The sequence below is a fragment of the Struthio camelus genome, chromosome 21 (assembly GCF_040807025.1).
Source record: "Struthio camelus isolate bStrCam1 chromosome 21, bStrCam1.hap1, whole genome shotgun sequence".
Lineage (NCBI taxonomy): Eukaryota > Metazoa > Chordata > Aves > Struthioniformes > Struthionidae > Struthio > Struthio camelus.
Genome location: NC_090962.1, coordinates 2225752 through 2244215, shown reverse-complemented (window position 1 = coordinate 2244215; position 18464 = coordinate 2225752). Strand labels below are relative to the sequence as shown.

The 18464-nt window shown below is 41.6% G+C and overlaps 2 protein-coding genes across 37 annotated transcripts in view; one reads left to right on the top strand and one right to left on the bottom strand.

Annotated features, from left to right (window-relative positions):
• The first annotated feature begins 738 nt into the window (after positions 1 to 738).
• TNFRSF14 (TNF receptor superfamily member 14) overlaps positions 739 to 18464 on the top strand; it is a 33241-nt gene continuing 15515 nt past the window's right edge. The window contains exons 1-11 of one of the 35 annotated variants that reach the window (XM_068915539.1): positions 1025 to 1469; positions 1893 to 2018; positions 2615 to 2770; positions 3150 to 3240; positions 3755 to 3930; positions 4249 to 4265; positions 8773 to 8873; positions 10497 to 10608; positions 11819 to 11968; positions 14380 to 14466; positions 15775 to 18460. In XM_068915539.1, coding sequence (XP_068771640.1) covers positions 1289 to 1469; positions 1893 to 2018; positions 2615 to 2770; positions 3150 to 3240; positions 3755 to 3930; positions 4249 to 4265; positions 8773 to 8873; positions 10497 to 10608; positions 11819 to 11917 — 1059 coding nt within the window. In that variant the 5' untranslated portion in view covers positions 1025 to 1288 and the 3' untranslated portion in view covers positions 11918 to 11968; positions 14380 to 14466; positions 15775 to 18460. The other 34 variants (XM_068915537.1, XM_068915536.1, XM_068915534.1 and 31 more) reach the window with 34 other exon arrangements.
• The window catches only part of MMEL1 (membrane metalloendopeptidase like 1), a 37777-nt gene continuing 31082 nt past the window's right edge, over positions 11770 to 18464 (bottom strand). For both annotated transcript variants that reach the window (XM_009671609.2, XM_009671610.2), the window contains one exon: positions 11770 to 18395. In XM_009671609.2, coding sequence (XP_009669904.1) covers positions 18296 to 18395 — 100 coding nt within the window. In that variant the 3' untranslated portion in view covers positions 11770 to 18295. The remainder of the gene's footprint in view (positions 18396 to 18464) is intronic.

The following is an 18464-nucleotide window of genomic DNA, read 5'->3' as shown; positions in this document are numbered from 1 at the left end:
ATGCTGTTTGCTCCTTTCAGAAACCTGTCTTTCCACGTGTCTTTTTTTTCTTAAAGAAAAAGGTGGAAATTTGTGTTTACATATAGTGCTTCCCTGTAGCATTCGAGGAACAATGACCCATTTCAACAATTCACGTTTAATATTCATGGCAACAGCTGTTTTAAAATACTCCCTACACCGGACGGTAATCCAACCATCTGCTGAAAGGTTGAAGCTGACTAAAAGCAAGAACCTTAAGTGGTTTATAAATCAATCTTGCAAAGACCGAAAAAACCCATAAACACTGCAGAAGGAACTTGACCAAATTGCTACTGCAGACTTTGTTGTTTTGCTCTCAAGCTAAATAATTTATCAGCTACTCATCTGCAACTTCTTTTTTCAATAATTGATTATTTTCCAGTTAGTCTTGCATACATTTGTGAACATGTTTTCACAAACAGAGAGAAAAACTCAGCCTCCTAGCCCACTTTTGGGCCTGATGGCTTCACTGCCAGAATCTTTGCTGGCTTAATTGTTCTGGAGACTAAGAAAAGGCCGCTGCGGGAAACGCGTAGCCGCTCGCTGCTCGTGCCTCTCCGGGGGTAGAGGGTGCCTGCTTCTGCCTCGCTCAGCGCGCCCTCCCCGCCTTCATGCTGCAGCGCTGGAGGGGCCGGGAAGCAGGGCCAGCTCCGGCCCAGGGCCGCCCCGCGGGGGCGGCGGTGACCGCTGTCCTGGGCGCCCGGCTGTCCCCGCCTGGCGGCTCTCGCCCTTGCGCTTTCGCTTTCGCTGCCTCCCGCAGCGGCTGCAGGTCCCGCTGCCGCTGGGGCCCGGCCCGGCCCGGCCCGGCATGGGGCGGCAGCTCCGGCAGCCGGCGCGGCGGACCGCGCGCCTGGTGAGTGCGGAGGGGCCGGCAGAGGGAGGCCGCCGGCTGCCCTGCAGGAAGGGGGGGAAGGGCGCAGCAGGCGGAGCTGCGGCCGGGAAATTCACCACATGAGTGGTCGGGGCGGCGGTCTGCGCATGTGATCGCGGCCCCCGCGAGGTAAATAGGGGCCTCGGGAGGGAAGAGCGGCCGAGCTCGCTGCCGCTTGGCCCCCTTTTCTCTGAGCAGGGCCCTGAAGCGTTGACTCCTAAACGTATCCTCCTAGGTTGTGAAGGTTTGCTGGAGCTGCAGATACAGTTGGCTGAAGGATAGGCCGCTTTCTGAGGAGTTTGCTGGGAACATTGACAGTGGGGATATTCAGGGTGTTTCAGATAAAAGCATCTTATTGGTGATCAGTGCCATATATTGCCAAGAGTCCCCTTGCTCAAGATGGCAATGATTTCGATAGGTGAGCATTTTGTTGGTAACCTGCAAACTGGAAACCCTTTCTTGTCTTGCCTAAAGATTTTTGCGATTTTCCTGGTAACGCAACTGAATCGTGCGGATGCGTTGGACTGTGGGCTAGGAGAATATCCCATAGGTGCTGAGTGCTGCCCGATGTGTGCTGCTGGTATGTAAATGTGGGGTCTTTGTTTAAAGTTGTGTCCTGTGACTTTAAACCCTTCATTCACCATGTCTGCTTCTCAGAAGGGTGCCCTAATCCCTGCTGTGGGTCATGGGGTTGATCTGCTTTCTTTACTGTAGCTGTCTATGCCCGTGGCCCCCTGACGATAGTCTTGCAACTCACAGCTGTGAGCATCATTCCAGCATGTCCTCTTCAAGTTTGCCTTCAAGCTACTCTTGAAATAGCACTTTCATTTTGGGTTTTAGATTTTGTTTTAGGATTATTCTTGCAACTGCTACTGCTATTAGGATACTTTGGAGGTCCTTGTATTTTATCTATAGTAGCTATGTGTGGTTTATGCTGATGTCACTCCCTGGCCACGTAAACTTTGCTAACAGAGTCACTTTTGTTAGTTGTTTTGTTTTTTAGGACTTCGGGTTTTCAAGCATTGCACTGCAAATTCCAGCACAACGTGCATGCCTTGTGTTGAGGATACATACACAGACCATCCCAATGGTCTAGAACGCTGCAAGAAATGTAAATTGTGTGATAAAGGTAAGGAGGATAGTAAAGGACCAGTTGAGTTTGAATGGGCTTTTCATGCCTTTCTTGGGTATGTTCTCCCCTTCCCCTTTCTCCCCCCATTCTCTGGATGATATGGTTGAAGCATGAAGAGTAGAGAGGCTCCTGTCACTGTGCAGACTTCAGAAAATTATTGATCTGGGGACTGAAGACAAAACTGGCATAGATCTCAAGCTGGCACCACTGGAAGTATGGTCTGTAGCCTATAACATTTGAAGGTTGCTTTAGATTGCAGCATGGTGTCTAACGAGCTGTCTTGGAATATTGGGATAAGGCAGGCTCCTCCCTCCCGGGCAGGTAATTTGAAAACCTCTGAGTTGGGGGTACTTTGCTTATGGATTTTAAGTCGGTTAGCACAGATGTAAATGTGACACAAGATGCTGTGTCTGTGTGGGTGTGAGGAACAGCGCTCCTTTTATACATTTAAAAAAAAGGAGTCACCATCACTAATCCTGTTAGTTCTGGTCCTTTCCAGTATATCAAGGTGAGACTGAATGTACGCTTTTGTTCTTGTATCTGTTGAATTTACCTGTGTTAATAATGTGGTTGTACATGTGAATTTCTTCTAGGAGCCAACCTGGTGCCAGAAGTAGTATGTACCTCTACGAAGAATACAGTGTGTGGCTGTCCCCTGGGATATTTCTGCAGTTATTTGGGGACTGAAGACTGTGAATTTTGCCAACGCTACACTGTCTGCTTTCCTGGCACTGTGGTGAAAGAAAGGGGTAAGCCAACACAGCATCGCTAACAACCAAAAGCAAAACCTTCCTCTTGCAGAATGTATTTGGAGCTTGACTGGGAGGAAGCTGGCTGTCAGTTCATCCAGAAAAAAATACCGAAGAATCAATGAGAGTGTCTTTCAGAGGATCAGTGCACAGCTGAAAGCTTGCAGCATCCATGGAGGTCCTAGATGCTGAGGTAGCTGATGTGGCCAAGACTTTTTTTTCCCCCTGTATGCAAAGACAGAAGTGTGTGAGCTTTTGTCTATAGTGAAGAGTCTGCAGTAATCACTTGGTCATTTACAAAGACCATGCTGAACTGAAGCTCCTTTTGGTCACGGGTGCAGGTGGAAATCCTGTTGTCTTCTCCTCTTCTCCCTCATAGGCACAAAGACCACTGACAATGTATGTGAAGCTTGTCCTCCTGGAACCTTCTCAGCAGCCAACATGTCAAATAGCTGTACACCATGGCCTAGGTAAGCAACTCTCACTCTTCGTCAGCATGGGACTGTTCTCATTAACTGTTGGGTCTGCATTTTGCTTTCTTTGAAACAGCAGTTTCCTGCTTCAATAAGGCCTTGAGTCTGTCCCCGGCCACGCTTTCTGGGGAACAGCTTAACTTCTCTCTTACTTATAAACCCACTAACATGACAGATTTAGCCTTCAGCCCCCTGTCCCAACTTATTACTGCACAGGGGAATCTCAGAGCTCCTGCAGAGTTGGATTTGGATGCAGGAGGAGCAGTGCACTCCTCCAGGTATCTGGGTTTCAGTAGACATGTTCCTTAATTATAGTGGAACACATTACAGTTTGCTTCTGAGGAGAACCAAATTGCATTTGCATATAATAAAGAGTAAAAGTCAGTTCCTTCTTTAATTAGCTATCAAGTCGGAGAGACCTTTGTGAATGCCCCTGGATAGGGATGTGTGATGAAAACAGTGCAACGTTTGCTGACGTGTTTCAATGTGAATGTTTCTCTCTTCACATCAGGCTTAAGGAGAATGGCCTGGTACAAGAAGAGGAGGGGACTCCTTCAGATGCAGTTTGTGCAAATTGCTTGCCTGTTACAGCTATTGTTGGTGCTGTTCTTGGAGTTGTGCTGGTTGCTGTTGCAACTGGTCTTATATATATCTGGCAAAGGAGGAAGAGGAAAAATTATGTGCTATGTAAGTAAGAACAGCATATGTCTGAAGGGGTAGTTTTGCAATAGTTAGTATTCTGAAGAATAGTGTTTGTTTCAACCAGAAGATGTTGAGCTATAATCTTAACAGTCAATTAGAGATGATCTGTAAGGAAATTGTATCATTTCTTTGTGCCACAGTTAACTGGTTGTATTGATGCCTCCCTTAGAGGCTGTGCCCGTGCGGGCTCACTGCTGAACCACTTGAACATACATCTAAGGACAAGCTAACGTGATTAGAAAAAGCAGTAGTATAGAATTCATCTTATTGCATTTTGATGGGACTATTACCTTTTCTTTGCAGCGGTGCAGGAATCAGAGGTGAGTAGCTCTTCTTTTTTGTATGTTGAAATCTGAAATAGGTTTTTGTTTAGTGTTTGCATGTGCTATGTGTTTTGTGGGCTCAGTGTGTATCAGAAGAGCTTGTGGATAAGGGGAATGTCTGTGAGTTCCAGAATCCCCAAGACAATGCAGTATAAGTTTATTTTATGTGACTCTCATTAGAGGATTTGGGATCTAGTCCCAGTGCTGTCATTATCTCATGACATTGTCTAAGAACAGATGTCCAGGGGGATTTAGGAGATGGACTCCTACTGAAAAATAGGAGTCTGTCTTATACAACTGTGTTTGTTTATCTCTCCATTCCATGACATTGTATATCCTCTAAAAGTTTCCAATAGCTATTTGCAAGATCTGAGATTTGTGCAAAAGGTGGGGTCATGTTTCATAGGAAAAACATTGAATGGACTGTATAGTTTGCACTTCTGATCTGAGAGAGGACCAGCAATAACTTTTGGCCTTAAGGAAGGGGAGCAAATGAGAGCTCAAGCTGTTAGCAGTGCCTAATGGAAGCTGACTCTTCATACTCTCTTTTCCTCTGTCGTGTTCTAAAGAGTGGACAGCAGGGGCAGGCATTGATATTAACCGTGGAGAACGGGGATCAGACAACTGTTCCCATGCAGGAGACGAGCCAATTCTGAAGAACCCAATACCTGAATAGCCATTTTTGTCTGAACTATTGTAGTCAATGGAGATGGCAGAGAAAACTTCCCAAACGTTTGTAGGGAAAAGGACAGCTTATTGGCTTGAAAATAAAAAGGAGGACCTACAAAGGAGCTAAGGAAATAGCCAGCTCTAATGGTATCTTCTGAAGCATCAAAGCTGAGCGATCAAGGACACAGCACTGGTCAATGTCATCAGAGGTTTTAAAGCTTCTTCCTTTTACATCCTCACTTTATGGAATAGTGGCCTGTGTGGTGCTTCAGGCATTTCTGGATTAACAGAGCTGGAGTTTCTTTCTTTGTTTCTTACCAGCTTGGACAGTAATTACTTGGTATGCAGGTAATTATTCCAAAATGTCTCAGTGGGAAAAGATATTTTTTTCATTTCAAAGATACCACATAACATCTACATAACACATTTTCCAAATGAATTTTGTGCTTCTTTTACTTTTATTTTAAAAAGTGAAGATTGATGGAAAATGCATCTGGTACTGAAAGAAAGAGGTTTTTAATCACCCTTCATAAATGAAATGTACATACTCACTGCCTTTTGCTAGTCACCTCTGCTCAAATCTGTGATCATGTGTTACAACAAAAAAATGTAAAGGTTCCACAGGAACATTATGTCTAGAAATAAAGTTCTTAACAGTGAAATCACACTCTCCTTGTAAAGAATCCTTCCCGTTAGCTGAACAAGTGAAAACCCTGAGCTTCTTGGTTATTGGCACTCTATTAGGGAAAAGTATTATTCTTATAGAACATCATGATGGAAGTAGATTTCTGAGGAAGGTTTTGGTGAAGATGATAATGCTTTATTTATCAGCTCAGCCTGAGGTGAAGAATTGTGTATAAAAAGAGGTGTGAAAGAGATGCAGAGGGGCATGGAGAAGACAGATGATGATGGATACAGTGGGAGGCCTGAGCAAGTCCTGAGGCTGATGGTGTGAGCATTATGAAAGCACCAGAGTGACAGGATGAGAAGATTGTGTTACATGGAGTGCAAAAGGAGCTATTCATGGAATTACAGAGAGGCTGACATGGGAAATGTCTTTGTAGTTTCACTTTGAATGGCTCTAAGGAAGAGCAGAGGATCATAAGAGAGGGAGGAGAACATCTTGCAGTAATGGAGATGGTTTGTCTATGTCTTTATTGCATTGAAACAATCTGAATTCACATTCACCCAGGCCATGGATATAGAGGCCACTGCTCTTCGACCAGCAAACTTGCACAGCATTTTCCCATATAACTACGAGGAATGGAAGAAAATGGGAAATGGTAGTCTCTTTGCTGAGGGAAAATATATGATAGACAACTTCTTTTTTTCTTTTTTTTCTTATCTTTGCTAGTTCTTTCAGCAGAATTAGTTCTATATCTCTTTGTAAAATAGTGACATTTCAGAAGTGCACTCAACATTACAATTTATAAGAATGCTTATAGGTGGCTATACAAAAGTATAGCAACATTGTAAATCAATCTGCAAGCAATAGAAAGTTAAAGGTTTTAGAAAATGCCTTAAAATTCCTTAATTTCTGCTCAGTATGTGCAGATCTGTCCAATGAAGAAATTCAAATTCTAAGAATGAAAGTGTGTTCTTGTTTTTTTAGTCTTTTTTTTAAAGTCCCAATAAAAGTTAAGTTTATGCAAACCTTTGCCTTGCAGTAATCATGGAAGTGCGAACTGTCCACAATTTCTTTTACTCCAAGCTATTTTTCCATTTAAAAAAAAGAATGCCTACAGTGTTTACAGTTTAAATGTCAAAGCTCTGCAAGTGACTAAAACCAGAAGAGATACAGGCTCATTGATTGTTGTGTGTATGCTGCAAGCCAGGTAGAAAGAACTTGACTAGCCCTGACTACACTGCATTTTTAGAGTTAGTCAACTACTTTCAGTAGCTAAATGCGTGACTAGTCAGTAAGGCAGCTCTAACATACCCTTCTGAATGTCAGTAGTATCTGACAAATGCATTACTAGTTTTGTATAATGTTGGCCACTTTTGTGGTGGGTCTGATATGACTTACTGGATAGGTCACAATGAACAGTAAGGATATTCACTAAACAAACACAATTTTTTACCTGACCTTATTTCTCAAAATTACTTCTTTGGTAGCTGGTTTATATTTCATAGGGTTGGATGTCTTCCACCTTTTGGCTCACTGTAGAACGTGCTAACTGTTAACCACTGGTTGGTCCTCTGTAATGCGTGTGTATGAAGAGTTACTTCCATTGTTGAGTAAAAAACTTTATTTAGCAAACTGTGAAATAAACTCAAAACCCCAAATGGAAAGAGTTCAAAAAGCAGCACCAAGAACACTTCAGCCCTCTCTGTGGCTACATGCCAGCCATGGGGTAAGTACTGGCTGTTTTTTATCTTATAACTTAACCTCACTATTAAAGACCTACTTTGGCAATGGTAGCATCCTGATTTTGCACCTGCACTAGTGATATGTGTGGCTTTGAACAGACTTCAAATCTTACAGCTTTGCAAGTCACAGTACTACTTTCAGCTCATATGTAGCAGATGTTACTCTGCGCCTTGCTGGCTGACATGTAGGTTGTTTTCTTCCTTAAACGCAAATTGTGAAATTCATTACCTGGCAGTAACATTTCTGACAGGATGCCTGGCTTTTTGGCTGGCGTAGATCTTGCTCAGAACATGGTGGTGTTCAGGTCTGAAATTTCATTGCTGTTCATCTTTGCATAATCAAGATCTGTTAATTCTCACCTTGGGTCAATTAGAGTTTGTAAACCTCAGCTGAAAGGTGCTAAACATATGTAAACCTTTTATAGGTGTTGCAAGTGTGCTGGCAGGCTGCTGGACTATGGGCTGTCTGGTTACAGCCTTACAGTTTTTGTGTGTGTGGGTTTTTTTTTTTTTTAAGATGATGATGATAACATACACCAGATCCTGAGTTACTCAGCATTACTTCTTCACTGAGATGAACTTTTTAATTAAATAGTTACAAAAGCAGATGAAGATCTTCAGATGGGAGAAGAGCTACATATTGCTGTTATTCAGTGCTGTCATTTGGAGGAGGGATTTATTTTAATGTTTAGGCAGCAGTGGCTCCCATGATCTTCTTACAAGGAAACATCTGTCCTCCAGCCTAGTGATTACTAGATGGTCAGAAGTTGGAGACAAATAATATAAGGGAGGGATTTCCTGTGCCTCCTTCTCTCCCTTGCCCCCACCAGCTTACTTGCTGCTCTCTTATACAGGGTTCAAGTCCTGAAATCAGCTGGAGGTGCAAAAAACAGTGTCTCAGCCATGCCCTCTCCGCTGCTTGAGGCACTCACAGTTTAACTTGCCCTGAAGTCTTTCAGTAACAGGTGCTGCCCAGACTCTTATGCAGCTTGGGCATGGCTTTACAATATCGGACTGTTGCAAATGTCTTAGAATTCCTCTTGAGCAGAGATACGTTATGCCTCTCTTTTGCAATACTTGCCAGATCTTTATTCTTGCATGCCCTTATTTCACAGGTACACAGAATACTTCCTGATTCCAGTAAAAATATTCCTATATGAGCAGTCCCTGCCCATTCATTACCCTCTTCACTAATGATGCCTTTTTGCAATCTTCATCACTGCTTTTTGCCTCCTGACTGAAGTCCCACTTAACTCATTTCAGGATGCTGCAAGCAACCTCTTGCACCAATTGTTCGTCAGCTGCTCCAGCTTATTTTATGCTGTCCTTCAGACATTGCATATACCCTGCATGCTTCTAGCCTAACTCTTGCATTCTTTTACCTGTTTGCTAGCTCTGCCCTCTTCCCTCACTAGAGGGAAGCTTGTTCCTATTTGAAGTGATGGCTAACTTTTATCCCATACAGATGGATAAGGAGGTGCATCCTGGCTTCTTGACTCATGTAAGTCCTGGGAGTGCAGATGATGGCCTTAGCAAGCCCTGTGGAAATCCAGAGGGGAAAGGAAAGTGAGTGCCTTGGAGCTTGTGTGGCTGCAGCTGGGTAGCTGCTGTGGATCTTGCTGAAGTGGCAGCTAATAAGCGGAAGCATGTCCTGACTGTCAGGAGAAAACAGCTGACAGGAAGACAGGGTCCTTGGGCCTTCATTCCTCGGAAGGGCAAGGGGTCCCTTTCACATTTGCCTCTCTCTATAGAGGTTAGCAGAGCTCTGGAACAAAAGCTCCTCTTGGAGTTGTTTTGGGGGTGTTATTGAAGTATTCACAGGTATGACTGCTATGCATATAGCAGCCTTCTTCAGAACAGGGTTTCCATGATCTTTCCCTCATCCCTTCTCCATCCATGGGACAGAGCTTATCACCAGTCCGCAGTGAATTACCTGGTCAACGGGGTTGAAGTATGTCTTTTCATTAAGTTGTGATGTGACAGGTGATTTAAACTTATTGGGCATATCTTTGGAGAACCATTAGATGCCATCTTTAAAACAGCCTGGAAACGTTACTCCTTCATTGCTCCTGAGACTGGAGAGAGAAGACTTGTGGGGAGAAGTAACCTATGATTAGTTCTCTGGGACTAACACCAAAAAGAATGGTTCTGCTTGTATTTCCTGTTGACTTGAGAAACGAAGTTAGTCCTGCTGACCACTAAAAAAACGTTTAAGAGATACTGTCAGGCAGTTGGGCCTGGGTGGGAGCTCTTGATTTCTATGACTTCATCTGCAATTGAGACAAGACAACGTAGATAAGCTGGGAGCTTTGCACAGGTAATAGGAGAAGGGATGCAGCATCAGACTAGGATCAGCAAATAACTAAGTCACAAAAAGCATGCTGGGTGCCTGCCCTAGCAGCAGTGTGTGTAATAGCTAAAGCAAAGGTGTATGTTTGATGTACTTGGGAGTCTGAAAAACTTACTTAAATGTTTTGGTGTGTCTTTTTGTGCTTTAAAAGTTGGAGCCTGATATGCCACCAGGTGGCAGCATGGGAGAAGGAAACACTCCATTTCCTCTCATTCTAGAAAACCAGGTATCAGAGTATTTCTTCCTGGTAAGTGTGTAGCAAAGCTTCTCCAAGGCTTAATGGTTGCCTAGGAATCTAGAGTGGAATGAGATCTCTAGCCAAACATCTCCAGGTGCAGAATTCTTCCACTGGGATAAAATATTTTCTGCAGGAGCTTGAGATTTCTGTATAATCGCACGTATTTGTCCACCACTTTAGTTGCTGGAGGTTCTGTGTTGTGGCTGGGGATGAGGGGGTATTAGAGAGGGCTAAAATGCAGGCTGTTCCACAAAATCTCTGACTGAGGACAGGTACAAACATATGTTATACACAGCTTAGCCTGGAAGTGACCTCTAGGAACAGGCTGTAAATGACAAACAAAGTACTTTGTGTAACTCAGGCTTGCTGGCTGTCATTTTTTTGTTGGCTTGGATAAGGCACAGTATGTGGTTGGAGAACACTGTGTGTAAAAGCTCTGCAGATTATGAATATGCATCTTGTTACTTGGAGTGCATAAGCTCTGATTCAGTAGTGAGAGCTCTGGATTACTGGGCATTCCTTTTTGAAGTTATTACAGATCTTGTTTTGGTGGCAAACAGTTGCATGTAAATAGCACTATATACGTTATTTCCTTGTGCAGGTGGAGAAAAGATGGCCTTGTAAAGGACTCCCTAAGTGACTACGTTCCTTTGAAAACAAGTGTGAAAAGTCACGATAAATCTGCAACAGATGAAGAAAGCATGAAACTTCAGGTAGGAGCAGTTGTTGCTTATAGCTGAAATTGGTGTCCTGATTTAAAATGGGGAAACTATTTGTAGCCTAAACTTTACCCGATTACAGGGTAAATGATAATTATTATCATATGAGCAAATGGTCCCTGTACCACTAGAACTGGGACTCAGACATAGAATGCTTGTAAGGCTGTGCTCTGCCTGCTCTAAAGCTTGTGTCCACAAGCTGGGAACGTACCTGCTGCCACCAGGAACAGGTGCTGTCAGATGCTGGACTGTCCATGCTGTTTATCTGGATGTTTGATTATAACATGATATTTAGCAAGCTGTGCTGAAAAATTTCATGTGACAGACTGGAGGATTTTGAAGCTTGGTCAAGTCAGTACCAGCATCTTGCTAGAAAGATGTTATCTGCTCTAAGCTTTGAATCGGCAATTCAGTTAAAACTTATATGCGAGGGAAACTTGCAGATGGAACAGATGTCAGACACCTAGAAACCTAATGCCATGAAGTGAACTAAGCATGCAGTAACAGACCCTGCTTAACAAGCCACTGTCTTCATTTGGAAGAGCCCTCTGCATTTATCTCTTTGTAGATGTTCACTCACTGATGGTTTAAGATCAGTGAAATTCCACTGCTGACTCTGTCCTCAACTTGAACAGTTTCTCACTTATGGTAGCAGATCTCCTCTTATTCTGCAACCCTTGTGCTGTTTTCAAGAGGCCTCTGGACAAACCTTTCCAGATATGCAGCTTTGATTCTGTAAAGAGAGTTGTGGATATGGAGCTTGTGTGTCAGCTTTCTAGCCTCTCGGCTATTTGGATTTGCAGGGTGGACTCTTGTCATTTTAGTGTTGAATTCTGTATATGTATCTGTCTTAATACTACAATATGTAATCAACAGTTTCAACCTATTGCTTAAAGGGAAGTGTCTGTTCAGAAGTATTTGTGCCTAAATGAATCCTTGGTAAAACTGGTTTAACAAAAGCGAGCCTTGTGATCTAGCATTTCTTCCCCCTCACTCTTTAATCTTTCCCTGGAGCACTTAAACAAGGCTTCTGAGACTTGTCAGTTGCTTGGTAGAGGCTGAAGAGGAAATGTATCAGGGACTCTGCAGTTCTTGACCGGACCTTGTACTGTGTCCTTGCTTTTTTCTGACTTGTGCTCTGCTGCCTGTGCTATGTAAAAACATACGATGAGCATTCTTTTTTTTTTTAAACCATACCTATAAGGCTGCCAGCCAGACACTATCTCAGTCTTGTGTTCAGTCTTCTCTGTCCAGAATAGTATGGTACGTCAGACTTTGGATGAGAAGTTGTTGCAACTACTGAAGCAATACTCTCCAAACTGAAGAGGAAAAAGACAGCAGCTTGTTGGACTTTGTATGTATATTCATTATTGCTCCTCCTAAAGAGCGTGGTATGTGTAAACAGCTCCTCATGAATCACTTAACAACAGCTTTCCAAAGTAGTTGCAATTGTCCTTATCTCTTCACTTACACATGAACTGGTTTTAAACTAATTGTATATACCTCCTGAGACTGGGGGATGTGGGAACAGGACAGTAATTAGTGATGTACCCTTGTCTTTATTTGTCATTAAATTTAATAAAAGTCACTGATGTTTTGCTTTGGAAAAGGTAAGTTTTTTTGTTTGTTTTTGTTTTTTTTAATCAAGTTGACTAACATTCTTAACTCCAGAAGTAGAGGAGGAGAATCAGTTTCTTAGAATCAGAATAACTCTTTGCAAATGCCTGAGAGGGAATTGGAGGTAATTTGAAAAGAAATTCAGGTCAGGGCGTGGGCGTGGGACACTCCACACATCCCTTAAGGGAAAGATGTGGACATCACAGCTTGAAATGACTTGGACTGTTCTCCTCTGCGGATGGTGGTTCTCCTCCTCCTTGCTAATTTCTCAGATAATAACACAATTGTACCAGTCTCAATGGGGTACACTGCACAGAGGTTAATAAGGGATGAGACCAGTGCCTTGATGGTGATTATTGGGGCCCTGGAGAAAAGGAGCCAGAACTGCATAGTCTATGAGAACGGGTCTAAGCTGGGTTTTCTGGAAGAAGCATGAAGAGTCTCTGTCTTATCTTTAGTATCTTTGTAGCAGGAAATAACTGACCAAAAGGAGGTACAGGAGTTTATCCTATATCTGTTTAAACACTTCTGCATATAAGAGCTGTATTAATTGCACTGAAGGAAATTATTTTTTCTCCTCTTCAGCCTGTTGTGTCACTGGGGTGCTGGCTTTTTCTGCCCTTCTCAAAATTTTGAAAAACCTCAAATCCTCGATCGTCATCTTAAGTCCAGTAGCATCCTACCAGCTTGTGTATAATGCTGTGGCACAGCAGGACTAGCACCAGACCCATCTCTGGGTGGTACCTGATAGCAGAGCGCACTGAGGTCAGCAGGATGTCCTCCTTACTCATTTCTAGACAAGTTGCTCTGTGATCCGCTAAGCATCAAAGTCTTATCAGGCTTTGCAAAGGCAGCCTGCTGCAATGAAGCTGATGAGGTTTGACAGTGGATCTCTAGAATTGTCATAGCATCAGTACCTTGCTGTAGAGCTGTTTTGGTGTCAAGGATCCCTGCTTGGAAGCTCAGACTGAGTTTCCTTCCCTCTGAACCCAAAGGTACTGACGTATAGCAATACAATGCTTGATTTCATTTAATGTGTGTTGCAGGAGGACAAGACTGAAGGCATGAAGTGTCATTAGTGTCCCTGTGGCTTACAAGCTTTCAAGACTCCTGTTTTGCCAGTCGCTGCCTGCACATGATTACATGCCATGGAAAAGTAACACAGTTGTCAGTAGGGAGTGCCATCTCCTAGCTTGTTTAAACTGACTGTGAGCTTAACTCTGTTCACGTTTCATCAAGGTCACCGGCACCTAGAGTGATATAGGGGGCTTTAACTGTGGAGGGGAGGTGTGACTGCAGAGCCAGCAATAGGGATAAAGTAGAAGGGCACGCGCAGGACTTTAAAGGAGGTTGTAGCTTCTGCACTTGGGTTGTGCTGGCACAGACACAAAGTGACAGATGGAAAGATTCTTCTGCAGGTGGGAGGCGTAATAAACTTGCATGAAGAAATAAGTAACTTCCATGTGCTGTAATAATAACTTGGAACAAAACCTCCCAGGCACATTTTAATTATCCCTTCAGCAGCTGCACGTGCCAGAACTTCTAATGGCACATCTCCAGAGCTTAATGATTTTGCAAAGTAATTAACTTGTCAACCATGTGAACCTCCTCCACCTGACCTCTGCACAGTTGTACGCTCTTTCCCTTGCTTGGCATATATATATACAGTGTTGTCGCTTTCCTGAGTTTCCTTGCAGTAGGCAGCTACTGCCTAGCAATCTAGTATCAGAGTTTCATAGTCCCTCTGCTAAGACTTCAGTGAATGAATACAAAATATGTGATTCTCAAGGACAAAACCCTCTGGTGAAAATGGTAACAAAGAACAATAGTTTCTACTTTCAGATAAGGATTATGTGCACATCTTACTAGCCCCAGGAACACTTCTGATAACTATATAACAAATGCTAGGTAAATATTACTTTAATAGTTATAGTATAGTGGTAACTGTTACAGTATTATAATAACTGTCAATAGTGCTGTATTACTGATCATAACTTCGATAGACTCTCTTCCCCTGTAATCTCATGGTTTCGCTCTTGTACATAACTCTGATCTGCCTCATGAGCAAGAGACCTTTCCAGCATGTTGGGGACATTCTGGTCTATATTACCTGTTCCCCAAACATAATCACTTTTTTATTTCTTGCAGTACATCAGATGACGAAAAACAGCAGCATGAAATATCTAAGCAAAAAATGAAGCCACAAGGATGCCTTTTGTTCTGTTACTATTTGTGGTAAACTTGCCTTCTTGCATTAATAGTCTTGTATCATAGCTGAACCACTGCAAATAGGAATAAGTATTATATGTAACAAGATACTGTGCCAGATCCTATCTATGAATTTTTAATATTGCCAATATGAACAATCAACAGTACGTATTAATTTCTTGGGTTTTCTCCATATGTTGTCTCCTGGATTTTTACATTAAAAAACTCCTCCTCAAATTCCCTTCTCTTTTCAAAATCTGCCACTAAAAGATACAGGCTACCTCATTTTTAATCCTAGGATAACATTTTTCTCAGAACAAGCTGAGAGCATGGGTGTCTATTACTAATGATAGCTAGGGACAAAGAATAAGGACCCTTTTCCCCCCGAGAGCCTTGTTGTGCTGTGAACACCTGGCTTCTCAAGGCTCGTGAGGACAGAGGAAAGAAAGGTACTTTAGCCAATTTAGCTTACTGGAAGACCCACATGAAAATATCAGATACACAAGGGAAATAGTCTTTAATTACCCAAATATGGAATTTAATTATATTGTGTGCACAGAAATAATAGGGCATGAAAAATCTGGGTAAGTGAAGATAGACAAAATGCAGTTAAATACACTTTATTTTGCCTGCCACCATACACAAATAATTAAATTACAAAAGCTGATTTTTCAGAGCCCTTCACTCTCTTGGAACCAGCCATTTAATGTTTAAAAAAATAATTAAACTCCTTCAACTAGGAAACAGTAGTCAAATGATCTTTCTATGAGCATCAGTTTGAGATGTGATGAGAAATGCGAACCACACTCTATAGCCAGAATAAAATTTGGACAGCATTTCATTCAAACAAAGGTTGCAGATCATGTTGAGTATGTACTTTTGAAATACAAAGTTTCTCCCCTAATGCATGTAGAATCCAATCCAGGAGCAAATGCAAACCTAGTCAGTGTGACCTATCAGTTTTACAACACATGGAACAGGTGCATTGGGTTAATTAAAGAGCAAAAACACTTTTAAAGTGAATAAAAATGGAAAATAATTAGACTTGTCTTGGACATCCAGGTGTAAACATCTTAAAGCACAAAACTTAGTCTTCATAATTCTCTTCCCATCCTTCATATGCTGGCATCTTTCCTCTTTAATAGTTGTATATGGAGAGTAACATAATTGGCATGAAGCCTTGTAGGACATCAGAATCTCACCAATCCACTGCTACATCTGTAATCTACTTACATAGTTCTAGACGAGTCAAAAGCTGGTGGTTGGTCAGAGTTTGAGTTGAACCTGGATTAATATCTAAATTAAACTAAGTTATTGTTCATTTGTGTTTTACAGAGTCTATGTTATCTCCTAAACTGGCTTTTCCACTTGTATCATTTTCCTAAAAATTTTAAGTAGGTATGATTTACTATGATATTCCATGAAACTGTTTCATCTCCTATTGTATTTTGGTAGCATCCTTAAAGAATCTGACTTCAAATGATTTTGATGGTCGCTATTAGAGAGAACTAGAACTTACTAAAACTGAAAAGTAGTAAATGTAGTGCAGCTACTGTGAATTTTGGGGGTTTTGTATCCTAAGCTAATCTAGCACTGAGGGGAAGTACCAGGAATGCACAGTACCTTATCCTACTATCCAACAGGAAATAAACATCATCTTATGCATCTCAGTAGAACCACAGTTTTAACATATGAAATCCTAGAAACTGTACAGAGGTAAGAGCAGGACACCTATGGGCCAGGTTCTTTACCTCCAGGTTTCCTTCAAGAGCTTTTAAAGTCACTTAGAGTGAGCTTAATCCTAGTGTAGAAAATTGTGACCTTTTTAAAGAAGGCTCTTGGAGCTTGTTAGTGCACTCTCCTAGTCATTTTTTTTTTTGTTTTCAGTGCGGATCAGTTCTTCTAAGCTCATCAGGCACTTACAGCAACTCCCATCTGAAAAATTATCCTTTTCTCTCACCTCTCTGCCTTGAATCTGGATCCTTGTTCAAATTAATGTGATCAAGTACAGTTCTCCTCAGTTAATAGACCTAGCTGAAATTAACAAAACAACAAAGTGTAGTTCAGGTAGCATTCCCTTGAGGAGGTCCATGTATATAGTCATCTGAGGTGCACCACAGAAACGAATTAGATTTGAAGCAGTTTTTGTATTACTGTTAACTGAGGTGAAGGCCAAATTATGTCTGTGCTTTGTGTAATATTTGCTTGCAACAGACAGCTCTGTTGGTGGGTGCTGAATAGCCTTTTCTGAATCTTTTGAGGAGATATTAAATGAGCATTCAATAAACTTGCAAATAAACCCTATGTTACTACTTAAGTCTCTCTTCTATATGTCACTCTCAAACTTTGAAAGGCATAGAAGAGAGGTTAATCCCTGAGGTAGTGCCGATTCTTTGAGAAAGTAATCCTCTAAGATTACTTCTAAGGTAGAAATTAAATGTAAATGAACTGTATGTTCTCACCTGCAGTAAAAGCTGTAATTCTTTACAGACTGATTTCACTGTAGGCAGTAAAACTAACATTCATGCAAAAGTTATGAGGCTTCATTTAGTGATCTAGCCAGCTCTTATTGTCAAATGGCCAGAATACTTCAGTGGGTCCTCTCTTACAGGCTAATCTGCTACCATTAAATGATTTTCATTTCCTTCTATGGTATTTAGATAATCAAACATTTTGCTAGTGGTGCACTAACTACTTTAAGCAATTGAATAATGTGATTTGGCACTTCATAAACTAAGCGCTAGTAGTGATCATCTTGCTTTCCAGTGATTTGTGTGCCAGAAAGAAAAGCATTTGCAAGAAGAATATTTAAAACTCACTATTAAGGACTGACACTTTAACGTAGTATCATTATATTAGAAGGAAGCCACCCAGAATTTTCTATAGTAAAATGCTTGCTGAATTGGTGACTGTGATTTTTTTTTTAAATTAAAAATTAATACTTGTTACATTTTCAAGTGTAAATATTGAAAAATAGCCTATTGCGAAGTGAAAAGGCACAGGTTTAAAAATAGTGTAGTTGTTTCCATGGATACGTTTGCTCTTTGGCAAAAAGTATTTTATACACTTCTACAAGAATAAGCATCATCTTCAATATATCTCTCAAGGAAGGGACCCTGTAATTTTAACCATAACAATAGAATTCGTACTTTTAAAAATGTGATCTTTCTACCTTACTTCAAGGTCATGTTACAGTTGCTCTTTGGAGCAGAAGAACTCAAGTGCAGTAGAAGAGTGCAGCTTTGTGTTAAGCCAGCAGCCGGCAGGCATTTTAACATATAGCTCACTTTGTAAAATATCAAGACAAATAGCAACCTCTTACAACAAAGCAGTAATCAAAGTGCAAGTGGACAGTGTTAGACAGACAGCACAAGAGTTTAAATTACCACTAGCCTGAATTTGGGGAAAAAGCACCAGAAACTGAACCAGACTACTGAAAAAATAGTTTTGTGAAACATCTTAAGTGGGTTTGCTGAGTCTCAGGTATAATTGAAAGACACATTAAAATTATTGTTCCTTGCTGAAAAATAGATGTATAGTTGTTTGTTGGTTTGTTTTTTTTAAGAACTAGTCTTTGTAACCCTGATGTGGTTTCTTAGTAACAGTCAGGATGTCATTTGATACAGTCATTTTTGTTCTGGAGCATACTGTGGCTTTCAGCACAGCCCATCAGTCACTAAGATACTTGCATACTTCCCAGTGGAACCATAAGAGCTTCAGTGCTGTAGTTTCTTTGATTCTTACTACAGCAGCTGCACCATTAGCCTTGGCTGTGACTGAACAGGAGAACATCAGGCACATCATTGGCATATTGTATCGCCAGAGTATTTGTTATTCTTGCCAGTTTTCTATTTGGCTACCACACTCTGCATTTCTCTGCAGGATGCATGGCTGTACCCTTTTTACAATGGAACACCTCCGAGAAGGCCTCAAAGTTCTGCAAAGATCCCATCACCCTAAACAAAGAGAAGGAACTTATTTACATGGATGCAGTGCATGGAGACCATTGCTCTGGAAAAGAGTAA